The sequence below is a fragment of the Oryctolagus cuniculus genome, chromosome 2, assembly GCF_051225735.1.
Source record: "Oryctolagus cuniculus isolate XC-2025 breed Fujian yellow rabbit chromosome 2, ASM5122573v1, whole genome shotgun sequence".
In the NCBI taxonomy this organism is placed as follows: Eukaryota; Metazoa; Chordata; class Mammalia; order Lagomorpha; family Leporidae; genus Oryctolagus; species Oryctolagus cuniculus.
The window spans coordinates 111,370,017-111,390,184 of NC_142868.1; the positions used below are offsets into that span (position 1 = coordinate 111,370,017).

General features: G+C 41.8%; 1 protein-coding gene across 4 annotated transcripts in view; it reads right to left on the minus strand.

Annotated features, from left to right (window-relative positions):
- Nucleotides 1-20,168, minus strand: part of IL33R (interleukin 33 receptor) — a 35,639-nt gene that overhangs the window by 11,686 nt on the left and 3,785 nt on the right. For 2 of the 4 annotated variants that reach the window (XM_089327445.1, XM_051835087.3), the window contains exons 1-6: nt 6,028-6,134; nt 5,152-5,336; nt 4,120-4,330; nt 2,810-2,984; nt 2,544-2,706; nt 619-690 (exon numbers count right to left, since the gene is read on the minus strand). In XM_089327445.1, the coding sequence (XP_089183571.1) occupies nt 619-690; nt 2,544-2,706; nt 2,810-2,984; nt 4,120-4,330; nt 5,152-5,212 (682 nt within the window). In that variant the 5' untranslated portion in view covers nt 5,213-5,336; nt 6,028-6,134. Of the gene's footprint in view, nt 1-618; nt 691-2,543; nt 2,707-2,809; nt 2,985-4,119; nt 4,331-5,151; nt 5,337-6,027; nt 6,135-20,168 lie in introns of those variants that run through there. The other 2 variants (XM_070069682.2, XM_070069680.2) reach the window with 1 other exon arrangement.

Below are 20,168 nucleotides of genomic sequence, written 5' to 3' on the forward strand. Positions count from 1 at the left end.
ATATTTGAGCTTAGTCTTAAGAAAAGAGAAGGAGAAACAACATGGGCAAAAATAGGGAAGAATGTGACTAACATTGCTTATCAGTGAACAAAAAGTGAGGCCGGAAGTCAGTGAGTGGCGCTAACGGCTACAGATGGGCAAGGAGGGAAGGAAAGGCCCCATGATAGGGTCACTTGTTCTAGAAGCTAAGAGCTTTGCATTGTGTCCAACTTCTAGTGAGAACCAGGAAACACAGACACAAAAAAGCCAGTAAGTCTATGTTCTCATCTTTGTTCTGTCATTTATAATCCATGACTTTGGATGTATCGTTGGGCTTTTCTGAGCCTACGTTTTCTTAACATCAAAGCAGAACCACTGGTTAGAAGTGACAATGAAGTGAGATGCTTACAGGAAAGGCCCATGAGTTCCAAAGTGCTATGCAAATAGAAGGGCTGTGTGTTGCCTTGATGGGGCTTCCTAGTTAATACGGAGTGCCTGAGGCAGGTGCTTCTCTCTGGCATCTTGTTCAAGGTTCAGGGTCTGTGCTGTTACTTGGCTGACCCTACACCAGGGGAATTCAGGACAAGTGACATGTGGAAGGACTTTCCAGGTAACACAACATTCTTAAAGATGCCTTACCTATTTTGACTTCTTTTGTTTCATTTGGTGGAGGAGCTAAAATTACTGGGAACATGGAAAAGCCTTGCTTCTCTGGAGTTAAAGACAAAAAGATAATATAAATATTAAGAGTGTATTGGATGGCCCTCCCTATAAAGTTGTATTTTCATATGTCTATCCTATTTCATAGCAATGTGCCCAAATTACTCTGGCAATAACCCTTGTCATTAAGCACACACATGAGTTAAACAACATTTATATAAACAAAGAATCTTCAAAAAAAGTTTGTGGGAAATACCTTTTATGGAAAACTATAGATGGGTTTAAAAATCTTTGCACCAAAATAACCTAATTTTTCCATGAACTTAGTGATGAACCCTTATACCTGTAATGTTCTTTTTGTTTTGGATGTATAACAATTCATTTTTTTCATAAATATAACTTTAGGAATATAGTGATTCTTCCACTGTACCCACTCTCCCACCTGCACTCCCACCACTCCTCCTCCTCCCTCTCTTATTCCCATTCTTGTTTTCCACTCAGAACTATTTTCAATTAACTTTATACACATACGATTAACTCCATGCTAAGTAAAGAGTTCCACAAATTGTATGAAAAAAAAATATTGTTCCTCAACAGTCAAGACAAGAGCTATTCAAAGCCAATGTGATGTCCTTGGACACGTTTTATTCTTTTCTGTTTCACTAAAAAAATGCAAGTCCAAGCCATTAAAGTAACTGCAGAATCTATTAATTGTTAGAAAACCACAATTCCACAGAATAAGCACAAAATGTATGCTCTAGGTACAAAAAAAAGATGTCAAAATATTACTGGAAATGACTCATGCATCTGTCAGCAGGCTCCTGCATAGAGCAGTCTCTTACTGTGGCCCACTGAGGCCAAGAGATTTAAAAGTGAGGGATTTTTCAAAGCACTGCTGTATTCCTCTCCCCTTGATGAGTGTGTCTCAGGACAAGAGTGACTAGGGACCACTGCAGCAGTAACTACCAAACAATGAGGGGCACTGACACACTGGCTGCCTATGAGGCTTGTCTTACAGTAAGCAAGCACTGGAGAACTCTGGACAAAAATTGGTCTCCAGGTTACTTTGCCCTAAGACAACTGCCACATTGGAGGTGCTTTTTTATTTACATCTATAGGTCAAGTATATTAAGGAGACCCAACTCTTTGTGGATTTGCTAAACAATGGTTGTCAAGTCTTTCCCTTAAATAGACTTAAAAAAAAAAAGTTTTCTTTGTTTTAGAATTAATGACCTACTTGAGGTTATTGACAATGCTGAAAGTGTTGCATACCAGGATTGCAAACCACTCAACATCGATGTCCCACATTGTAGCCCATTACAGTCAGCCCTCGGTCCCCTCAGTTCTGCATCCACAGATTCAGCCAGTCACAGTTCAAAAATATTCAGGAAAAACAAGTTGTGTGTTTACTGAACAAGTACAGACACTTCCCTATTGTTCTCAAACAGTACATATCATTTTTGCATTGTATTAGATATTATAAATAATCTAGAGATTATTTAAAGTATAAAAAGGATGTGCATGGGTCTTATGCCAATATTATGCCATTTTTTAAGCAAGGTATTGAGCATCCACATATTTTGGTATCCGTGCAGGATCCTGGAGCCAAATCCACCACAAATTGTTGTATTTTCATTAAAAAAAAATTAGTATTCAGACTGCTATATCTTGAGAAGATTAAGTTGCAAAAGGAAGAATACATGTATCTTTGGATTGGACATGCAATCTGTCCCTTAAATTTCTTAAAATTTGACATTGCATACCGAAATTTCTTTGCATCAGAATAGAGAATGTGGAAGATAAGATGGCATAGGAAGAAGTTTCAAGGAGGGAAATGCAACCAGAGGGCACAACTCTCCCCCACTTTATCTTGATTCATTCGTCTATTCCGGCTTTATGCATACCTTTGACTATCAAAGATCTGGTTGCTGTCACAGGGTAATGGACTCCATTTTCACTGTGTACTAATTTACATGTGTAATCCCCTGCATCATCACTTGTCACGTTGTCGATGGCCAAATACGCCCTGTGTGTCATGTATCTTGGTCCTTGCAGGGCCTTACAACCCTGAAATGAAAAAAAAAGAAATCCAGTCCCTGTTCAGTAATTCTCCACTGGCATCTCCTTCATTGTGTAATCTTCATTGGTTCCCCTTCAAATTCCCCTTTACCTTAAACCACACAAGAGGTGCTGTCCAATTGTAGAATTCAACTTTAGGACAATGTATTTTGGCATTTTTTTCTGATCCATGTACTGTTGAATATATGAAATCATCTGGAATCCTGCAATCTGGTTGTCTTTCATATATGGTGACATTAGCATATCTAATATTACTGAGGGTGGGACTATTAAGATAAATAAAACCATTAAAAAGAGTAATTCAGCATTTTGAAATAGGTTCATCCAACCTTTTCTTAAATCACTTTTCTCCTAAAATATTTGATACATAGTGTTTCTTTATTATTTAAAAATAACCATTGAGACCTAGAGTTTCAAATAAGGTTTTGTTACTCTTATGCAACTACATAAGCCATTTCTTCACATACTATATCTAATATAGCATCACTGTCTTATATGATAAAGAGAATTGGTATTGAGAATTTGCTGTGTACCAGTTATGCCAGTAAGCACTTTTCATTTTATTCCCACCAGAGTGCTTTGAGGTAAATAATACTATAAGATGAAGGATCTCCAAAAATTTCAAGAAAATTTCTATTGTAAAACAAAAACAAAAACAAAACAAAACAAAAAAACATGCATTGATTTTGAAATATTTTGCACCAAAATAAACTAATATCTCAATTCCATTTTCCATGAACTTTTGAAATGCTCTAGTATGTATTTTTCAGAAGAAACTTCAGGACAGAGGAGTAGTTTGCTGGCATTACACAGCTAACTTGTGGCACAGCATGAATTAGGAGCTATATGGACTCAGAACCCAGGCACTTCACTGTAACCACCCTTCCTGTTAATGGAGTTCTTCTATCATTTTGGATGGGCCAAATACGAGCAGAAAATCAAGACATTAATACTTTCTATGCAGAATAAGTAATCTGTAGACATATAATCCCATGTCATCTTCTACAGGTTGACACTAAGTTATAAGGCACTGGTTGGTCACTGCCCTTTTAACCCACCAGAAGCATCTAGGCTACTGGATTTTTTGCTGGCTTGTTTTTACTTCCAATTAAAAGTGAACAATCGCAATTATTCTCTGTTCTGTTGGACACTAAGAAAGCTAAACCTTTTTCTAATTAATCTATACATTAATTCCTATATTCTAAATCAAAATATTTAGCTCATAATCACATAAACATTAACCTTATAATGTCCCTAGATGTATTTTTTTTTTTCAAATCAATTTAGAAATTTAACCATTCCATAAAGGTCTAGAACAGGAAGGAAAATGAAGGCAGCTCAGACTATAAGCCACTAGAGAAAGAGGAGCAGTTTCGAAGATCATGGTGGCTTCCAGGATACCTTCTGATAATGCAAGCATAAATTCCAGAATCGTTGACTTTCGCTGGTAGGAACTTAAGAAGTTCCCCTGAGGCAAATACACGATTTCCTTTCTGGGTAGAAATTCTTTGGTTTGTTGTTGAGTGATACCATTCCACAGGGTAATGAGATTGCACGTTATTTGGACATTTCACAATTAAAGCCTCATTTTCCAGGCCCCAAGATGGTTCACCTGCAAATAAATAAATAATCAGAAATAGTCATCTGAAGACTGTAATTCCCATATTCTTAATAATTCCTTCAAGGGTTAAATTTACAAATGGGTCATACATTGTGATACTTTGACAAGAAGTAAGTAAAGATTAAGATCTTTTATGAAATTATCTCTGGGTTCTATAGATTAATGCTTTAATTTGGACCTAAATTCCCCATGCTGCTCCAATGGAAAATCAGCCATCTCTTGAATTAACAAATGCCTTCAACACCTTCTACATACAAGCCTCATGTTAAAGTCTGGTGTATCTGAACATATAAAAGTGAAATTTAGATATATTTGCTATGATAGATTTGTGACAAAAATGTCTGAAGGGAAAAACAATTTTTCCAGTTCACAATTCAGTTGGATGAATGAGAAGCAAGTAGCAGGAAACAAGGCAAGCATTCTTGGAATGTCTTAACTTTTTTAAAAGATTTACTTTATTTATCTGAAAGGCAGAGTTATAGAGAGTTAGAAGGAGAGATAGAGAGATCTTCCATCCACTGGTTCACTCCCCAAATGGCCACAACGGCCAGGGCTGGGCCAGGCCAAAGCCGGGAGCCAGGAACTTCTTCCAGGTCTCCCGTGTAGGTGCAGGGGCCCAAGCATTTGAGCCATCCTCTGCTGCTTTGCCAGGCACATTAACAGAGAGCGGGATCCGGAGCAATCCAGACTGGAACAGGCAAACATATGGGATGCTTGCTTTGGAGGAGACGGTTTAACCTGTTAAGGCCTCAACACTGGGCCCATAACTTAATTTTTAAGAATTTAAATTTTAGTTGAAAAACAATACTTACTATCTATAGCTGATGTGAAATATATGGGAACTGTTAGAAATGCCAAGATCCACGGTGTCATTTTTTATCAATTAAGAGCAATGTTGAGATTACTGGAGAGGAATCAGTACACGTGATGTGAAGTCCCCACTAAGCAGCAGATGGCGCTCCGGATGACTTCAAGTTGGGAAGAGTGGTCAATGTCCCTGGGGAAAAGCAATCATGGAGAACCTTAGCACATATTCATTAAGGTCAAATAGCAGACGCAGCTGGTTCCAGCCAGGCAACTTTGCATTGATTCCTACTGAATCTTGGGGCCATCCACATAACCCTCTTAAGGACCATGCTATTTTGCAGTTGTATTTTACCAGTCTCATGAAAATGCCTGGAAAGAAGCAAAATAAACAGGAAAGAAAAAGAGTTCTTGAAAAAAAAAATAAGACCACAAAACTCAGCAGATTCTAACAAATGCAATATTACATAAAACCACAGACCTCTTGTCTGTCTGGAGGCATTGTGCGCACACGCATAGCTCATTTCAGGCACACACGCAAACCCTCAGCACAGAGCCACCAGGAATAAAGGAACATGAGAGCTAGAGAATCAGCCAGGGAATCATTGCAGCCTCCATCCCTAAGCCTCAGACACTCTCCCTGCTTCAGCTGGTTCCCAAGAGCTACCACACTTCAGTAAGACAAGTTGAACTTCTGCAAACAATTAACTACCTCTTGTTCTGTCAGCAAAAGATCCATTTGCTATCTTAAAAAAAAAAAAAAAGTCAGAGGAAGGATAGAACCGATACAGACATAATATATTCCCAGGGAAAGCAAGCACATTCCACTTAAGCACCAGTTGCTGATACTAATGACAAACTTTAGACAAGTGCTGGACACCTACCCAACCGAAGGGGAGAAGACAAGAGCTCCAAGACGATGGCTGAGTTGAGTCTCCAGCCCTCCTGCTTCCTTCTGTGTGGATTACTCACTGGGACACATCCTCTGCTCTATTTGAAAGGGAAGGCACTCAGTTTGCCACTCCACCCACCCTGAAATCTGATTTTTAGCCAAAATCCGTGACTTGGTCAAAAATCTTAGTGTATCCTGTACTAATAATCCTTGACTTCAGTATACAAATAAACTTCAGAACAACAGTGAATAATCCCTTCAGAGGAAGTGATCATTTCACTTCCCTGTTTGTGCATCCATTTCTCAAGCTACATAATGAGCAGTGCTTATTGTTCATCTGCCTGACACTCTACCAGTGTTGGTTCTAAATGATCTGGACATCACAGGGCCTTGAGGCTACCCTTCCCGATTGTACTTTGGCATCTCATTTGGTAGAAGGAAGGCTCAGGCAGTTCGAGTGACTTTGGTGCATAGAGTTTCAAAAGCAAACAGGGGGAGTAAGTAATGATGACATATTCTGTCTAAGGTGGGGGCAGAACATGTGCAAAAGCAGATTCAGGTTCCTCAGCCATTAAGTCAAAGTAGGGCTCTCAGCTTGGATGAACAACAACAACAACAACAACAAAATTGTTCTAAGAAGCACAGAGAAATAGAGTGAGCCTGTAACTAAGTGTACTTCAAGACTGATGACAAAGCAAACCATAACTCTCAGCTCTTGGATTCCGTGTAGACTGAGCAAAACTTGAGTTTACTGATGCATCATCGTGTGAGAACACTGGGCCTGAACCCCCAGGTCTGATGAAACGGGGTGCAGGTAGGTGATGGAAAGGCCAGTGGAATGTTTACTGCTCAGAAAGCCCTGCACCTGGGGAGATTGCAAACTGCTAAGACCCTGTGAGAGCCTATCTGCACGCTTATCAAGGTCCATTCGACACTCTGCACCTCTCCCAACAAGCAGCGTAAGAAGAAACTTAGCCTGCTGCTCTAACAGAAAGAAGCCTGGCTTCAAATCCCCTGCCCCCTGTCTGGGCAAGCTCAGCCTCCACTCTCTTTACACTGCCCCCCATGCTGTCCCCCTTTAAGATAAAGTACTCCCTACTTTAGCCACCTCCTCTCCTTCTACCAATCCTAAAATCCTAAAACCTAAAACCTAACACATACTCGTCGTGACTTTATTATGCATAAACTCAACTTACTGTTTTCTTTTTTTTTAAGATTTATTTATTTGAAAGAGTTACAGAGAGGCAGAAGCAGAGAGAGAGAGAGAGAGAGAGAGAGAGAGAGGTTTTCCATCTGCTGGTTCACTCTCCAAATGGCAGCAATGGCTGGAGCTGGGCCAATCCAAAATCAGGAGCCAGGAGCTTCTTCCAGGTCTCCCACATGGGTGCAGGGTTCCAAGGACTTGGGCCATCTTATACTGGTTTCCCAGGCCATAGCAGAGAGCTGTGTCAGAAGAGGAGCAGCCAGGACTCAAACTGGTGCCCATATGGGATGCCAGTGTTTCAGGCCAGGGCTTTAACCTGCTGTGCCACAGTGCTGCCCCCTCAACATACTTTTAAAAGTCAGTTTGCAGCCAGCGTTGTGGCAAAGCAGGTTAAGCCACAGCCTGAAGCACCAGCATCCCATATGGGCACCAGTTCATATCCCTGCTGCTCCACTCCCAATCCAACTCCCTGCTAATGCACCTGGGAAAAGCAGTGGATGATGGCCCAGGTGTTTGGGTCCCTACCACCCATAGGAGAAACCTAGACGAAGCTCCTGACTCTTGGCTTTGGCCTGGCCCAGCCTTGGCTATTGTGGCCATTTGGGAAGTGAATCAGCATCTGGGTGGTGTCCCTCTCCTTCTCTCTGTCTCTCCCTCTCTCTCTGTAACTCTGAATTGCAAATAAACAAATAAATCTTAAAAAAAAAAAAAAGCCACCTCACCTTAGAAGAATTAAGGAATTGACTGCAGACCAGCACAAATAGAATGAGAACAGGTTACTTTTATCTAGCACTTTCTCAACATCAGTTTGTGACTTAAGTGGATTAACTTCTTCATTTTTTTTTTTTTGACAGGCAGAGTGGACAGTGAGAGAGAGAGACAGAGAGAAAGGTCTTCCTTTTTGCAGTTGGTTCACCCTCCAATGGCCGCTGCGGCCAGCACGCTGCAGCCGGCGCACCGCGCTGATCCAATGGCAGGAGCCAGGAGCCAGGTGCTTTTCCTGGTCTCCCATGGGGTGCAGGGCCCAAGCACCTGGGCCATCCTCCACTGCACTCCCTGGCCACAGCAGAGAGCTGGCCTGGAAGAGGGGCAACCGGGACAGAATCCGGCACCCCGACCGGGACTAGAACCCGGTGTGCTGGCGCCGCTAGGCGGAGGATTAGCCTAGTGAGCCGCGGCGCCGGCCTAACTTCTTCATTCTTGCAATCACCCAATGAGGCTATTGTTTGTGTTTCCATTCACAGACAAGAACACTGAATCACTCAGAAATTAAGCCACCTGCCAAAATCACAGAGCACTAAGAGATAGAGCCTGAAACCCAAGCAGGCTGGCTCCAAAGACTCGAGAATCTGCTGGCTCATACTACCCCCAGATGTGGAAGACTGAGCAAGGAGGGGCTACCAACAAGGAGTTCTGAATAGATATCTGGAGCTGGTTTCCTGCAGCATCTTTTGCTCCTTTGTGGCTGGCCATAGTCTCCAGCAGGACTGTTGCCAGCCCCAAAGTCTTTGCCTGCCAGGGGACACAGGGAATGGCTCTGAGAGGTAAAGCTGTAACAGGATGACTCGAAACATACAGTTTCCCACAGGATATAAAATACCCAGGCATGGTTATAGGTTAACTCGCTTGCTTGCTTCAAGTCAGGAGCTGTTCCTTTGAAATAAAGAAGTTATAGATATTGGTCTGCTCCTCCGGCTCTAACCAGCATATTTCTGGCTTCTGTACTTCTACTTCTGCTTGCTTGCATGCTTGATAACGGCCAAGGCCACCAAGTAGTGTTTTCTGTCTTCAAAAACTCCCCACAGCTGCAACCCGGAGATGTCTTCTCCAGACTTGTTCTGGGAGCAGGGGAGTCACCAGCTGGCTAATAAAGATGTGGCAGTTCGATTTAATCGTTAGAGTGGTCCTTTGCTTGGTGCACCCCGCAACCCCGCAACAAAGCTACAAAGTCCTTTGCTACCAGATAGACTATGGGGTGTTTGGCATAAATTCTAGATATTAGGTCTGCTCATTCTGATATGGGATAAGGCAGATAGCTAGATTAGGGTCACCAGCTGGAAGCCACACCTCCCCGGGGCCCCTGGCCAAGTAATCCTATCTGCCCTCCTGTCAATCAAACGACCCCTTCCCCGGGATGTACCTCCCCTTACTGGAGACCATGTAACCACTCCCCTTTCTAAGTTCACAAGAAGCCTGGCAAAAGAGTGGGTCTCTCTCTTTCTCTCTCTCTCTTCACCGTGGATCCAGAGTCAGCAGGATATGCACATCTCTCTCTCTTTCCCCATCCTGGCCCACTCTTCCTGAACAATGCCTTGTGTATGTGTGTGTGTGTGTGTGTTCCTCACTTTTGTACGTTGTGTCTGTGCCTGTACTTAGAATGCTTCTCTAAGTAAGAGGCAAGAGCCTGGAATAGGAATGTGGGCCCAAGCTAGCCCACAACAATGCTATCTTCAAGTCTTATTATTCAGATTGTGATAGAGGCAGGAGACTGTTCATTTGGGAGGTAGGTAGCCAGGGACAAAGGGGACCACATACAAAAAGACTTGTCTGAGGAAGACAAGGAGGCAGGGGGACTGGAAGTTAGCAAGATAAGAGAACTGGAGAGAAGGACCTAAGACTGAAGACTAACAAGTGGGAGGAATTAGAGATAAGACAGGATGAGAATCGCTGTGGGATGGGAGAACGCCTGGACACTACCTGGACACTACATAACTTGCTTTGAAGACTGTGCAAAACTTCTCCTTAGCCCTGAAGGATTTAAGATCCCAGACCTACCTCCTGTCCTTGGCCTTCCTGTTCTGGGGCTCCTCTGGCTGTGCTCTAAGAGCTTTGCCTTTGTTTGAATAAACTTTACTTGCTCTTCATTGTCTGTGTTCTCATTCTGCATGGGCACAAGACACGTGTAGTTTATAACAATTTAAGACAAAATAGTGGGACCGGCGCTGTGCCTCAGAGAGTTAAAGCCCCAGCCTGCAGTGCTGGCATCCCATATGAGTGCCAGTTCTAGTCCCAGCTGCCCCTCTTCTGATCCAGCTCTCTGCTGTGGCCTGGGAAAGCCATAGAAGATGGCCCAACTCCTTGGGCCCCTGCACCCACATGGGAGACCCGGAAGAAGCCTCTGGCTCCTGGCTTTGGATCAGCTCAGCTATGGCCATTGTGGTCATTTGGGGAGTGTTTCTCCGGAAAACAATATTTTTAAGACTTGTCATAACTATTGCTCATTTTCAAAATTCATCTAATAAAATCGAATCAAATTTGACCATTTTCTAACCCTGATTTTGAATCACAGTTTTGAAATCTCTTATGTAGCAATTCACAATCTGCTTCTCTGAAATTTCCACAAATAAAAACAAGCAATTAAAGCATTTACTGTTACAGCTAGTTGCTTGGCTTTGGAATGGGGCACTCAAATTTTCACTCATTTAAGAGATACCATGTGAGGCTTATTCATTGACTGGGCAAATGTGGCTAAATGAAAGATACAGATGGCAACACACACCACAGAGCTGGCCATCTGTGTCTTGTCTTACTATAAATCCATCTCAGAAGCCGGGAAACCTTTATCACATTACATGCCTTACATGAAGGCAATTGAGTCAGGCTTCACTCCATGATTTTCAGTAATTCACAAGAATTGCCACAAAAATAAACAGAGCAGTTGTTTGTTTTTCATTTGCCTCATTTCATTAGAAGCATTTTAGGTGACTTTTTTTTTTTTTTCAGGCAGAGTTAGACAGTGAGAGAGAAACAAAGAGAAAAGTCTTCCTTTTCCATTGGTTCACCCCCCAAATGGCCGCCACTGCACGTGCGCTGGGCTGATCTGAAGCCAGGAGCCAGGTGCTTCCTCCTGGTCTCCCATCGGGTGCAGGGCCCAAGTACCTGGGCCATCCTCCACTGCACTCCCAGGCCACAGCAGAGAGCTGGCCTGGAAGAGGGGCAACCGGGACAGAATCCGGCGCCCCGACCGGGACTAGAACCTGGTGTGCCGGCGCCGCAGGCGGAGGATTAGCCTAGTGAGCTGCGGCACCGGCCTCCTTTTTTTTTTTAATGACAAAAATGCATGTAGTACTTTCAATGAATAAAGGCAGAACCTATGTGGAGTAAGGTTGTCTGATGTGGCCTCCAGAAAATTCTCTGACCCCAGCTCCATCAACTGGGTCAGCTTATTGTTTATTTCCTGTTTCTCCTGCTGGTTCTGTCCACTGGTACAGGTCATGTTCCTGGACACTGCCCAGAACAAAGCAGGCACCTAAACATTTCCATTGAATGAGCCAATAGAGCCAACTAGGTCATAGAAAAATCAAGCATTTATTTATTAATCTGAACAGGAGTAATGGATCTTGTACCATGATTTGACACCTCTCCCCTAAACTCTCTCCTTTATCCCAGGTGAAGCAGAAGTCACCAAAAAGAAAGTCTGTGGACCAAGGACAGGACATGGGGGTGGTGACAATATGAAAAACAACCAGAAAGCTTCAGTGTTTGCTTATGAGAAATGACTAAACCATAACTAAGGTCCCTTTGAGACTAATGTTTTAGACCATAATGCAATTTATCATATACTATCATATTATTCCTGCAGTGTACATTTGTCATCTTTTTGGGAGTTCATATATACCTTTTTTTATTATGTATTTGAAAGTGACAGAGATAAAGAGGGTGAGAGCAAGAGAGAGAATTCTATCTGCTGGTTTACTACCCCAAATGGCTGCAACGCCTGGGGCTGGTCTAGGCCAAAGCCAGGAATTTGGGTCTTCAACGTGGGTTTCAGGAACAAAAATACTTGGGCCATCTTCTGTTACTTTCCCAGGCACATTAGCAAGGAGCTGGATCAGAAGCAGAGCAGCTGAGACTCAAACCAGCCCTCTGATATAGGAGGCCAGCATTACAAGTGGCACCTTAACCCACTGCACCACAATTCTGGCCCCTCATATACATCTTTGTTTGTCTTGAGATCACTGTGGCCTTTATTGTCACAACATCAGACTCAGTTTCTGTATTTTCTATGGAAATCTAAAAATTTTACAAGGAAAATTAAAATACTTAAAATGTTCAAAATATTCTTACAAAATAAAAACAAAGTTAGAAAATTTACACATCTTAACTTTCAGACAATAAAAAGCTACAATAAGAAAATAGGGTGTCATTGGCCTACAGATCGACCTAGCTATCAAAAGAAAAAGAATGTCCAGATATAGGCTCAAACATATTCAGAAAATTGATGTTTGAAAGAAACACATATATTAGTCTATAGGGAAAACCGTGTTTTCAACACATGATAATGGAGAAACTGGCTACCTACAGGGAAAAATCTCTACCTCATACTGCACACAAAATAAAATTCCATTGCAGAAAATCTCTGTAACTTGGCATAAGAACAATATTTTTCAAACTGGTTATAAAACTCACTAACCATGAAAGAAAAATTATTAACTTTGACTTTCAAAATTAAGAACTTTCATTCTTCAAAAGACATCATTAAAATTTGAATAGATAACTCACAGATTCACAGAAAATATTTCAAATTTATGTATCTAAGGAAAGACTTACATCTATAATCCATAAGTAGCTTTTATAACTTAACATGAAGAAGACAAAATAACCCAATTTTAAAAATGAGAAAAAGACTTGAACTAAGATTTCACAAAAGAAAAACTTATCAATGGCCAATAAACACATGAAAAGGATATTCAAAGTCATTGATCATTAGATAAATGTAAATAATTAAAACCTCAGGGAGAGTCAGGCACTTGGCCTGGAGTTAAGATGGCAGGTAGGTTGTGTGTGCCCCACGTCAGGGTACCTGGGTTTAACATCCAGCTCTAGCTCTTGATTCCAGCTTCCTGCTAAGGCAGACCCTGGAAGGCACTGGTGAAGCCTCAGGTAACTGAGTTCCTGCCATCTATGTGGGAGGCCTGGTTTGAGTTCTCCCAGCTGCTGGCTCCTGGCTGCTTGCTTCCACCCAGCCCAATCCCAACCACTGGATATTTGAGGAGTGCATCAGGAAATGGGAATGATCCCTTTCTATTCCTCTCTCTCTCTCTCTCTCTCCCCCACTTCATCTCCCTTTCAAATAAATAATCATTTAAAAAAATGATTAAAGAAGCCTTAATGAGATTTCATGGCTAAGATGAATACTGAAAATATCTAGAGTTGGCAAGGATATAGTATGACCAGAACTCTCACATGGGAATGCCAAATGATAAAATGACAAGATTGGTAATTTCTGATCATACCATGTGACCCAGGAATTCCCCCAGGATTTTATCTAAGAGAAATTTTTTTAAATGTATATAAAAAGATTTATATAAAAATGACAACAGCAGCTTCATTCAAAGTAGCCAAATACTGAAAACTATACCTATGTCCAACAACACATAAATAGAAAGAAAACTATTTTGTAATCATACAATGGAACACTACTCACATATATATATATATATATTTACATATATATATGTAAATATATATATATGTAAATATATATAAAGAAACAATTGAGTCACACCATATGAATGAATTTCAGAGCATAGAATATGTATGCTCAATTAAGGAGGCCAGGTTTTAAAAAGTGCACACTGTATTAGTCCACAGATGATTCCATTTATATAACATTCCCAAACTGCAAAGCTAAGGAGTAATTACCTAGGACGGAAGGTATGTGTGTGAGGGGTAGGGTGTGGGGAAATCAACTACAAAGAAACATGAGAGAAAGTGGTGGGAGGATTTCTTAATTGAGATGACAATTTCATAGCATATAAATTTGTCACCTCCCCTGGAACTTTTATATTTTGTATATTTTACTATATGTAGAAAACTATTGATAAGATAATAAACTAAAAGTTAAAGAACAGCTACCGTATGACAATAATGCCAGTCCCAGCATCTACTCAGGAGAATGAGAAACACATTTCCACAAAACACTTAGAAAATAATGTTCAGAAATGCCACATTCATATTGCCAAGACCTGAGTATCATCCAAATGTCTACCAACAGAGGAGCAGATAAAGAAAAAGGAGTAGGAACCACTCAACAAGCAGAACAAGGGAACTACTGACATAACAACACAATGAATCTCTAAACCAGAAAGTTCTGTGACTTTGAGTTTGTTTAAAAAGAATAGTTCCATAGCCGGCGCCGCGGCTCACTAGGCTAATCCTCCATCTTGTGGCACCAGCACACCGGGTTCTAGTCCCGGTCGGGGCGCCGGATTCTGTCCCGGTTGCCCCTCTTCCAGGCCAGCTCTCTGCTGTGGCCAGGGAGTGCAGTGGAGGATGGCCCAGGTGCTTGGGCCCTGCACCCCATGGGAGACCAGGAAAAGCACCTGGCTCCTGGCTCCTGCTGTTGGATCAGCATGGTGTGCCGGCCGCAGCGCTGTCGGCCGCGGCGGCCATTGGAGGGTGAACCAACGGCAAAGGAAGACCTTTCTCTCTGTCTCTCTCTCTCACTGTCCACTCTGCCTGTCAAAAAAAAAAATAAAGAATAGTTCCTTCTCCCAAATTCTGCTAAATAAAATAAACCAAAGCCGAAGCATGCATAGGACGTATAAATGTTACTCTTATATGAAATCTAACAATAAGCAAATTTTAATCTATGTGTGCTGAAAACCAGGAAGTAAGTAGAAATTTTGTCAGTGGGGGGGGGGGGGTGCGATTTCCGGAAAACTACCTATTTTCTGTGCTGTTTGGGATGGTGATCATGTGGATAGATAACATTGATTGTCAAATCTCACTCAGCTGAATATTTAAGATCAGTACATTTCATTGAGTGCCAAGTATTTCTCAACAAAAAGGAGAAGAGAAGTCACATCCTTCCACACATGTTCTCGGAAGAGCACGGTGCTAAAATAGGTGACACAGATTCATGCTGGGATCTGCCAAGCAAAGTCTCCTCTAGAGGCCTCACCAATATTTTACCACCGAACTTCTCATAACAAGTAATATGTGGAGGGAAGGGTTGATTCATTTTTGAAAATTATCCCAAGAACAAGCTGTCCTGCAAATAGCCCTGTAGTTGTTTTTCCCACTCATAACTTTAAGAGAGGTTCCGCCTTAGAGTTTACTTCCATTTTTCTACTTACAATTAAGGGCAATCAACGAGGCTTATTTCTGGTTTCTTGGGTGAGAGTAAAGATGGTGTTCAAAGTATTTTGACAGGGGCAGCACATAGGCACTGGGCAGCCAGGACAACCCACATAATATGGATGGCCCTCAATCAGCTGAGCATTTCAGCAGAGATCGAGGCTTCCCAAAGAAGAAACTGTGCTCCAAGACTGCAACACAGAAACCCTGTCTGAATTTCCAAACTGCTCTCCTGTGGAATTCTGACTCAGCACGGCACATCCATTCCCACCTGAATTTCCAGGCTGCCAGACTGCCTAGTGTAGTTCAAACTTGCCATCACTTGCAATCCCATGAGCAAATTACAGAAAGCAACTCTATTGATGGATTGATGAGTAGACATGAAGGGAGGTATGATAGAGCGAGCAAGCGAGAGAGAGAGAGAGAGAGATTGAGAGACAGAAACCCAACTGGTTCTGATTCTCCGGAGAATCCTAGCTGATCAGAATATCCAAGGCTACTTCAAAAAATTAATGGATGGAATGGGCTTTTGGCACAGTGCTTAAGACCCCACTTGGGATGCCCACATCCTGTATTGAAGTATTGGAGCCTGTGTCCCAGCTCCACTTCAGATTACAGCTTCTAGCTAAAGCACACTCTGGGAGCACAGCACTGAGGTGATGGCTTAAGTATTTAAATCCTAGTCATCCAAGAGGAGACCCAGATTGAGTTCCAGGTTCCTGGCTTTAGTCTGGTCCAGTTCCGGATGCTGCTGACATTCAAGGAGTGAGTCAGCAATGGAACATATCTTTCTTTCTCTCTCTCTCTCTCTCTCTCTCTCTCTCTCTCTCTCTCTCTCTCTTTTTCTTTCTTTAATAAATAAAATATAGAAATTTCTTAAAAGTTCATGGAAAATTAATATTATGAAAAACAATATGCATGGATTTCAAAATCGTTTTACATACAAATAAACTCATCTTTTTAAAAAATATTTATTTATTTGAAAGAGTGACAGAGAGGCAGAGAGAGAGGTCTTCCATTCACTGGTTCACTCCCCAAAGGGCCACAACAGCTGGAGCTGGGCCAATCTGTAGCAGGAGCCTTGAGCTTCTTCCGGGTCTCCCACACAGGTACAGGGGCCCAAACACTTGGACCATCTTCTACTACTTTCTCAGGCCATTGGCAGAGAGCTGGATTGGAAGTAGAGCAGGCCAGTTTTGAACCGGTGCCCATGTGGAATGCCGCCCCTGCAGGTGGCGGCTTTACCCTCTATGCCACAGTGCTGGCCCCATAAAGTCATCTTTTAACTCAATTTTCTAAAAATTTTTGAAGTATCTTTGAATCAATGACAAGATTAATTGGAATGGAGCTGTCTGAATTAAGACTGTTATTAGTGTCCCTACAATAAACCACACAATATTTTTACTTTGACTACATGAGAGTGATTTAATTTTTCTCTTAATCTCTATTGTGTCCAAGCTTTGTCCATTCAAAGCAGAGGATCTTATTTGCTATGTATACTTGATATTTCTGTGGAATACACTTACTGGAAATTTCCTTTGTATGAAAAATGCACAGAGAAGCAGATTCACGATTCCTTGGTGGTTTAGTTGGCTTGAGAGAGAGACTGGATTATCCACCACAATCATGCTTCAAAAACTTAACTCATATTGTTTATAGCCTCAAGAACACAATCATCAAGTAATTATTTTGACCAGAAAGTAGTGGCTCATTTCCTGAGACAGAAACACATTGTACAAAACTGTTGCTTTCCAAAACTCCAGAGATTGTGCATTGCCGTATCCCCGATCAACACTGAATGGAAAAGAGCACTGATATACATGCTTCCACAAACTTGGGGCTAAAATGGGCTCAAATAAAAGTTGCAAGATGGGGGCTGGCACTGTGGCATTGTAGCCTAAGATTCTGTCTGCTGTGCTGGCATCCCTTATGGGCACCGGTTCTAGGTCCAGCTGCTCCTCTTCCAATCCAGCTCTTTGCTATGGCCTAGGGAAGCTGTGGAAATGACCCAAGTGCTTGGCCCCCGCACCCACTTGGGAGACCTGGTTGAAGCCCCTCGCTCCTGGCTTCCGATCGACCCAGCTCTGGCCATTGCTGCCATTTGGGGGGTGAATCAGCGGATGGAAGACCTCTCTGTCTTTTCCCTCTCTCCTTCTGTAACTCAGCCTCTTAAATAAATAAATAAATGTCTTTTTTTAAAAAAAGTTACAAGATGGAGAGTCAGTAGAGAAGAAGAGCAACTTCAACTATAATAAGCACTATAGTTTCTGGATGGTGGGGAGGATTCAGGGGTAAACAGTGAGGGCATAATAGAGAAACTTCTGCAGAGGTACTGAGGATCTAACACAAAGCAATCCAGGCTTATGATCCATCCTGGTTGCACAGTCTCCTGCAGCCTAAAGATGACCCTGGGGCCAAAGAAATGAGTGTAGAATCATACCCAGTTAACTGACACTTCATAAGGCACTTTTTTTTTTGAAAAACTTTCCTCTTAAATTTAATAAGAATACAGATAACAGAACAAAAACAAAGAGAAATTATGTCTTTAAAAAATAAACAAATAAATGTAAAAGCTGAAGTTTGACAAATTCTCTTCCATTGTGTTGCATTTCCCTTTCCTTTTAAACTGATTTTCTTCTTTGACTGCATTGTATAGCAGCAACTGTCCTCATTGACAGTATTCATGTTTAAAAATTTGCTCTATCAAAGCATGTTTGTTAGAAGAAAAAGGTGTGGTCCAGCTAGCTGAAGCATTGGGTTTCCATCGGTAGCAAAGGAAAAGGAGACACCTTTGATTATATGGCCTCTGTGTTTCCAAAGTGAATTCTACAGAACAGCAATTTCAAGAGATTTCAGTTGGCTCTCGAGTTTTAAAAAATATTAAGAAACATACAGCCCAGGCCGGCGCTGTGGTGCAGCGGGTTAATGCCTTGGCCTGAAGCGCTGGCATCCCATGTGTGCGTCGGTTCAAGGCCCAGCTGCTCCACTTCTGATCCAGCTCTCTGCTGTGGCCTGGGAGAGCAGCAGAGGGTGGTCCAAGTCCTTGGGCCCCTGCACCCACGTGGAAGACCTGGAGGAAGCTCCTGGCTCCTGGCTTCGGATCGGCACAGCTCTGGCCATTGCGGCCAGTTGGGGAGTGAACCATCTGATGGAAGACTTTTCTCTGCCTCTCCTCTCTCTGTGTAACTCTGACTTTCAAATGAGTAAATAAATTAAAAAAAAAAAGAAACATATAGCCAAAGGAATGGCAGTAAGTTCTGTTTCCAAAGGAATTCTGAGAACTTTTAATACATTGATACTTCTGATCACCATGAAGACACATCAAGCTGAGTTTCCTGAATTGTTATTTCTTTCAATTATTTTGTCTTAGATTGTTTTCTTTATTTTTCTTTTTTTACTTGTCTGTCTGCATGTAGCCTTTAGGTTTGAACTCACTTTGGGAACTTTGCCTTACACTAGTTTCCCCCTTATCCATAGTTTTGCTTTCCATGATTTGAGTTATCCATATTCAATCATGGCCTAAAAATGGAAAATTCTAGAAATAAACAATTTATAAGTTTTAAATTGTGCACAATTTTGAGTGACATGTCCTGCCTTGGACATTGAATTGTCCGTTTGTTCAGCTGAAGGGAGATTGCATTCACATAACTTTTATCACAGTACAGTGTTGCAATTGTTCCATTTGTTTAGCTATTGTTTGTAATGTCTTACTGTGCCTAATTCCTAAATTAAATTTTAGATTTTTGGGGCTGGTTCCATGGCGCAGTAGGTTAATCCTCCACCTGCTGCACTGGCATCCCATCTGGGCGCTGGTTCTAGTCCCAGCTGCTCCTCTTCAGATCCAGCTTTCTACCATGGCCTGGAAAGGCAATGGAAGATGGCCCAAGTGCTTGGGCCCCTGCACCCATGTGGGAGACCGGGGCAAGGGGGTGGGAAGCTCCTGACTCCTAACTTCAGATCGGCACAGCTCCAGCCATTGTGGCCATTTGGGGAGAGAACCAGTACATGCAAGACCTTTCTCTCTGTCTCTCCCTCTCTCTGTAATTCCAGCTCTCAAATAAATATATAAAATCTTTAAAAAACTTTTTAAAAAATTTTTGTACTTTTATCTATAGGTACAAGTAAAAATATTATGTGAGAGGGTCTTCTAAAAGTTCATGAAGGGGTTGCATGACACAGTGGGCTAAGCCGCTGCCTGCAACTCTAACATTCTACATTGGAGTGGTAGTTTGGGTCTCAGTTGCTCCACTTCTGATCCAAATCAGCCTTCAATAAATACATTTTGAATGAAAAAAATGAATGGAGGGTTTATTTTTGGATGAGCACTAAGATTAATTATCCTTTTAGGTATTTGTTCACTGGAATTGAACCCTTTTTTTTACGTGAATGTCAGATTCAAGAATGATTGCATTACAGAGATGGGCATAGAAATAAGAAGTGGGTAAATTAGCTCTGGATTTGAACCAGAGATTGGAGGGGCAAAGCATTGCTGGCAGACTGAATGGAGAGGAGGTTTAGGGTGGCAACAAACACAAGGAGCTGAGGGACAAAAGAAATGGAAAAACTAAAAGGAGCATGGTTACATTGAACATACCATTTGCCCAAAACACTTCCTTAATGAAAGTACGAGCCAACCCCACTCTAAAGTCATTTATTTGTCTCAGTTTTAAACATCTTAATGTGACTCACATATTGAATAGATCATTGGCTTTGCATGGGGACTAGTTAGCTACAGGATGCCTCTAATGTGTAATTTTCCTGGTATCTTTTATGAACTGTTGTCTATGTAAGTGATCTAACAGAGGTCTGTTGGAGAAAACACAGCTCAAATGTCCAAGAACCATTTC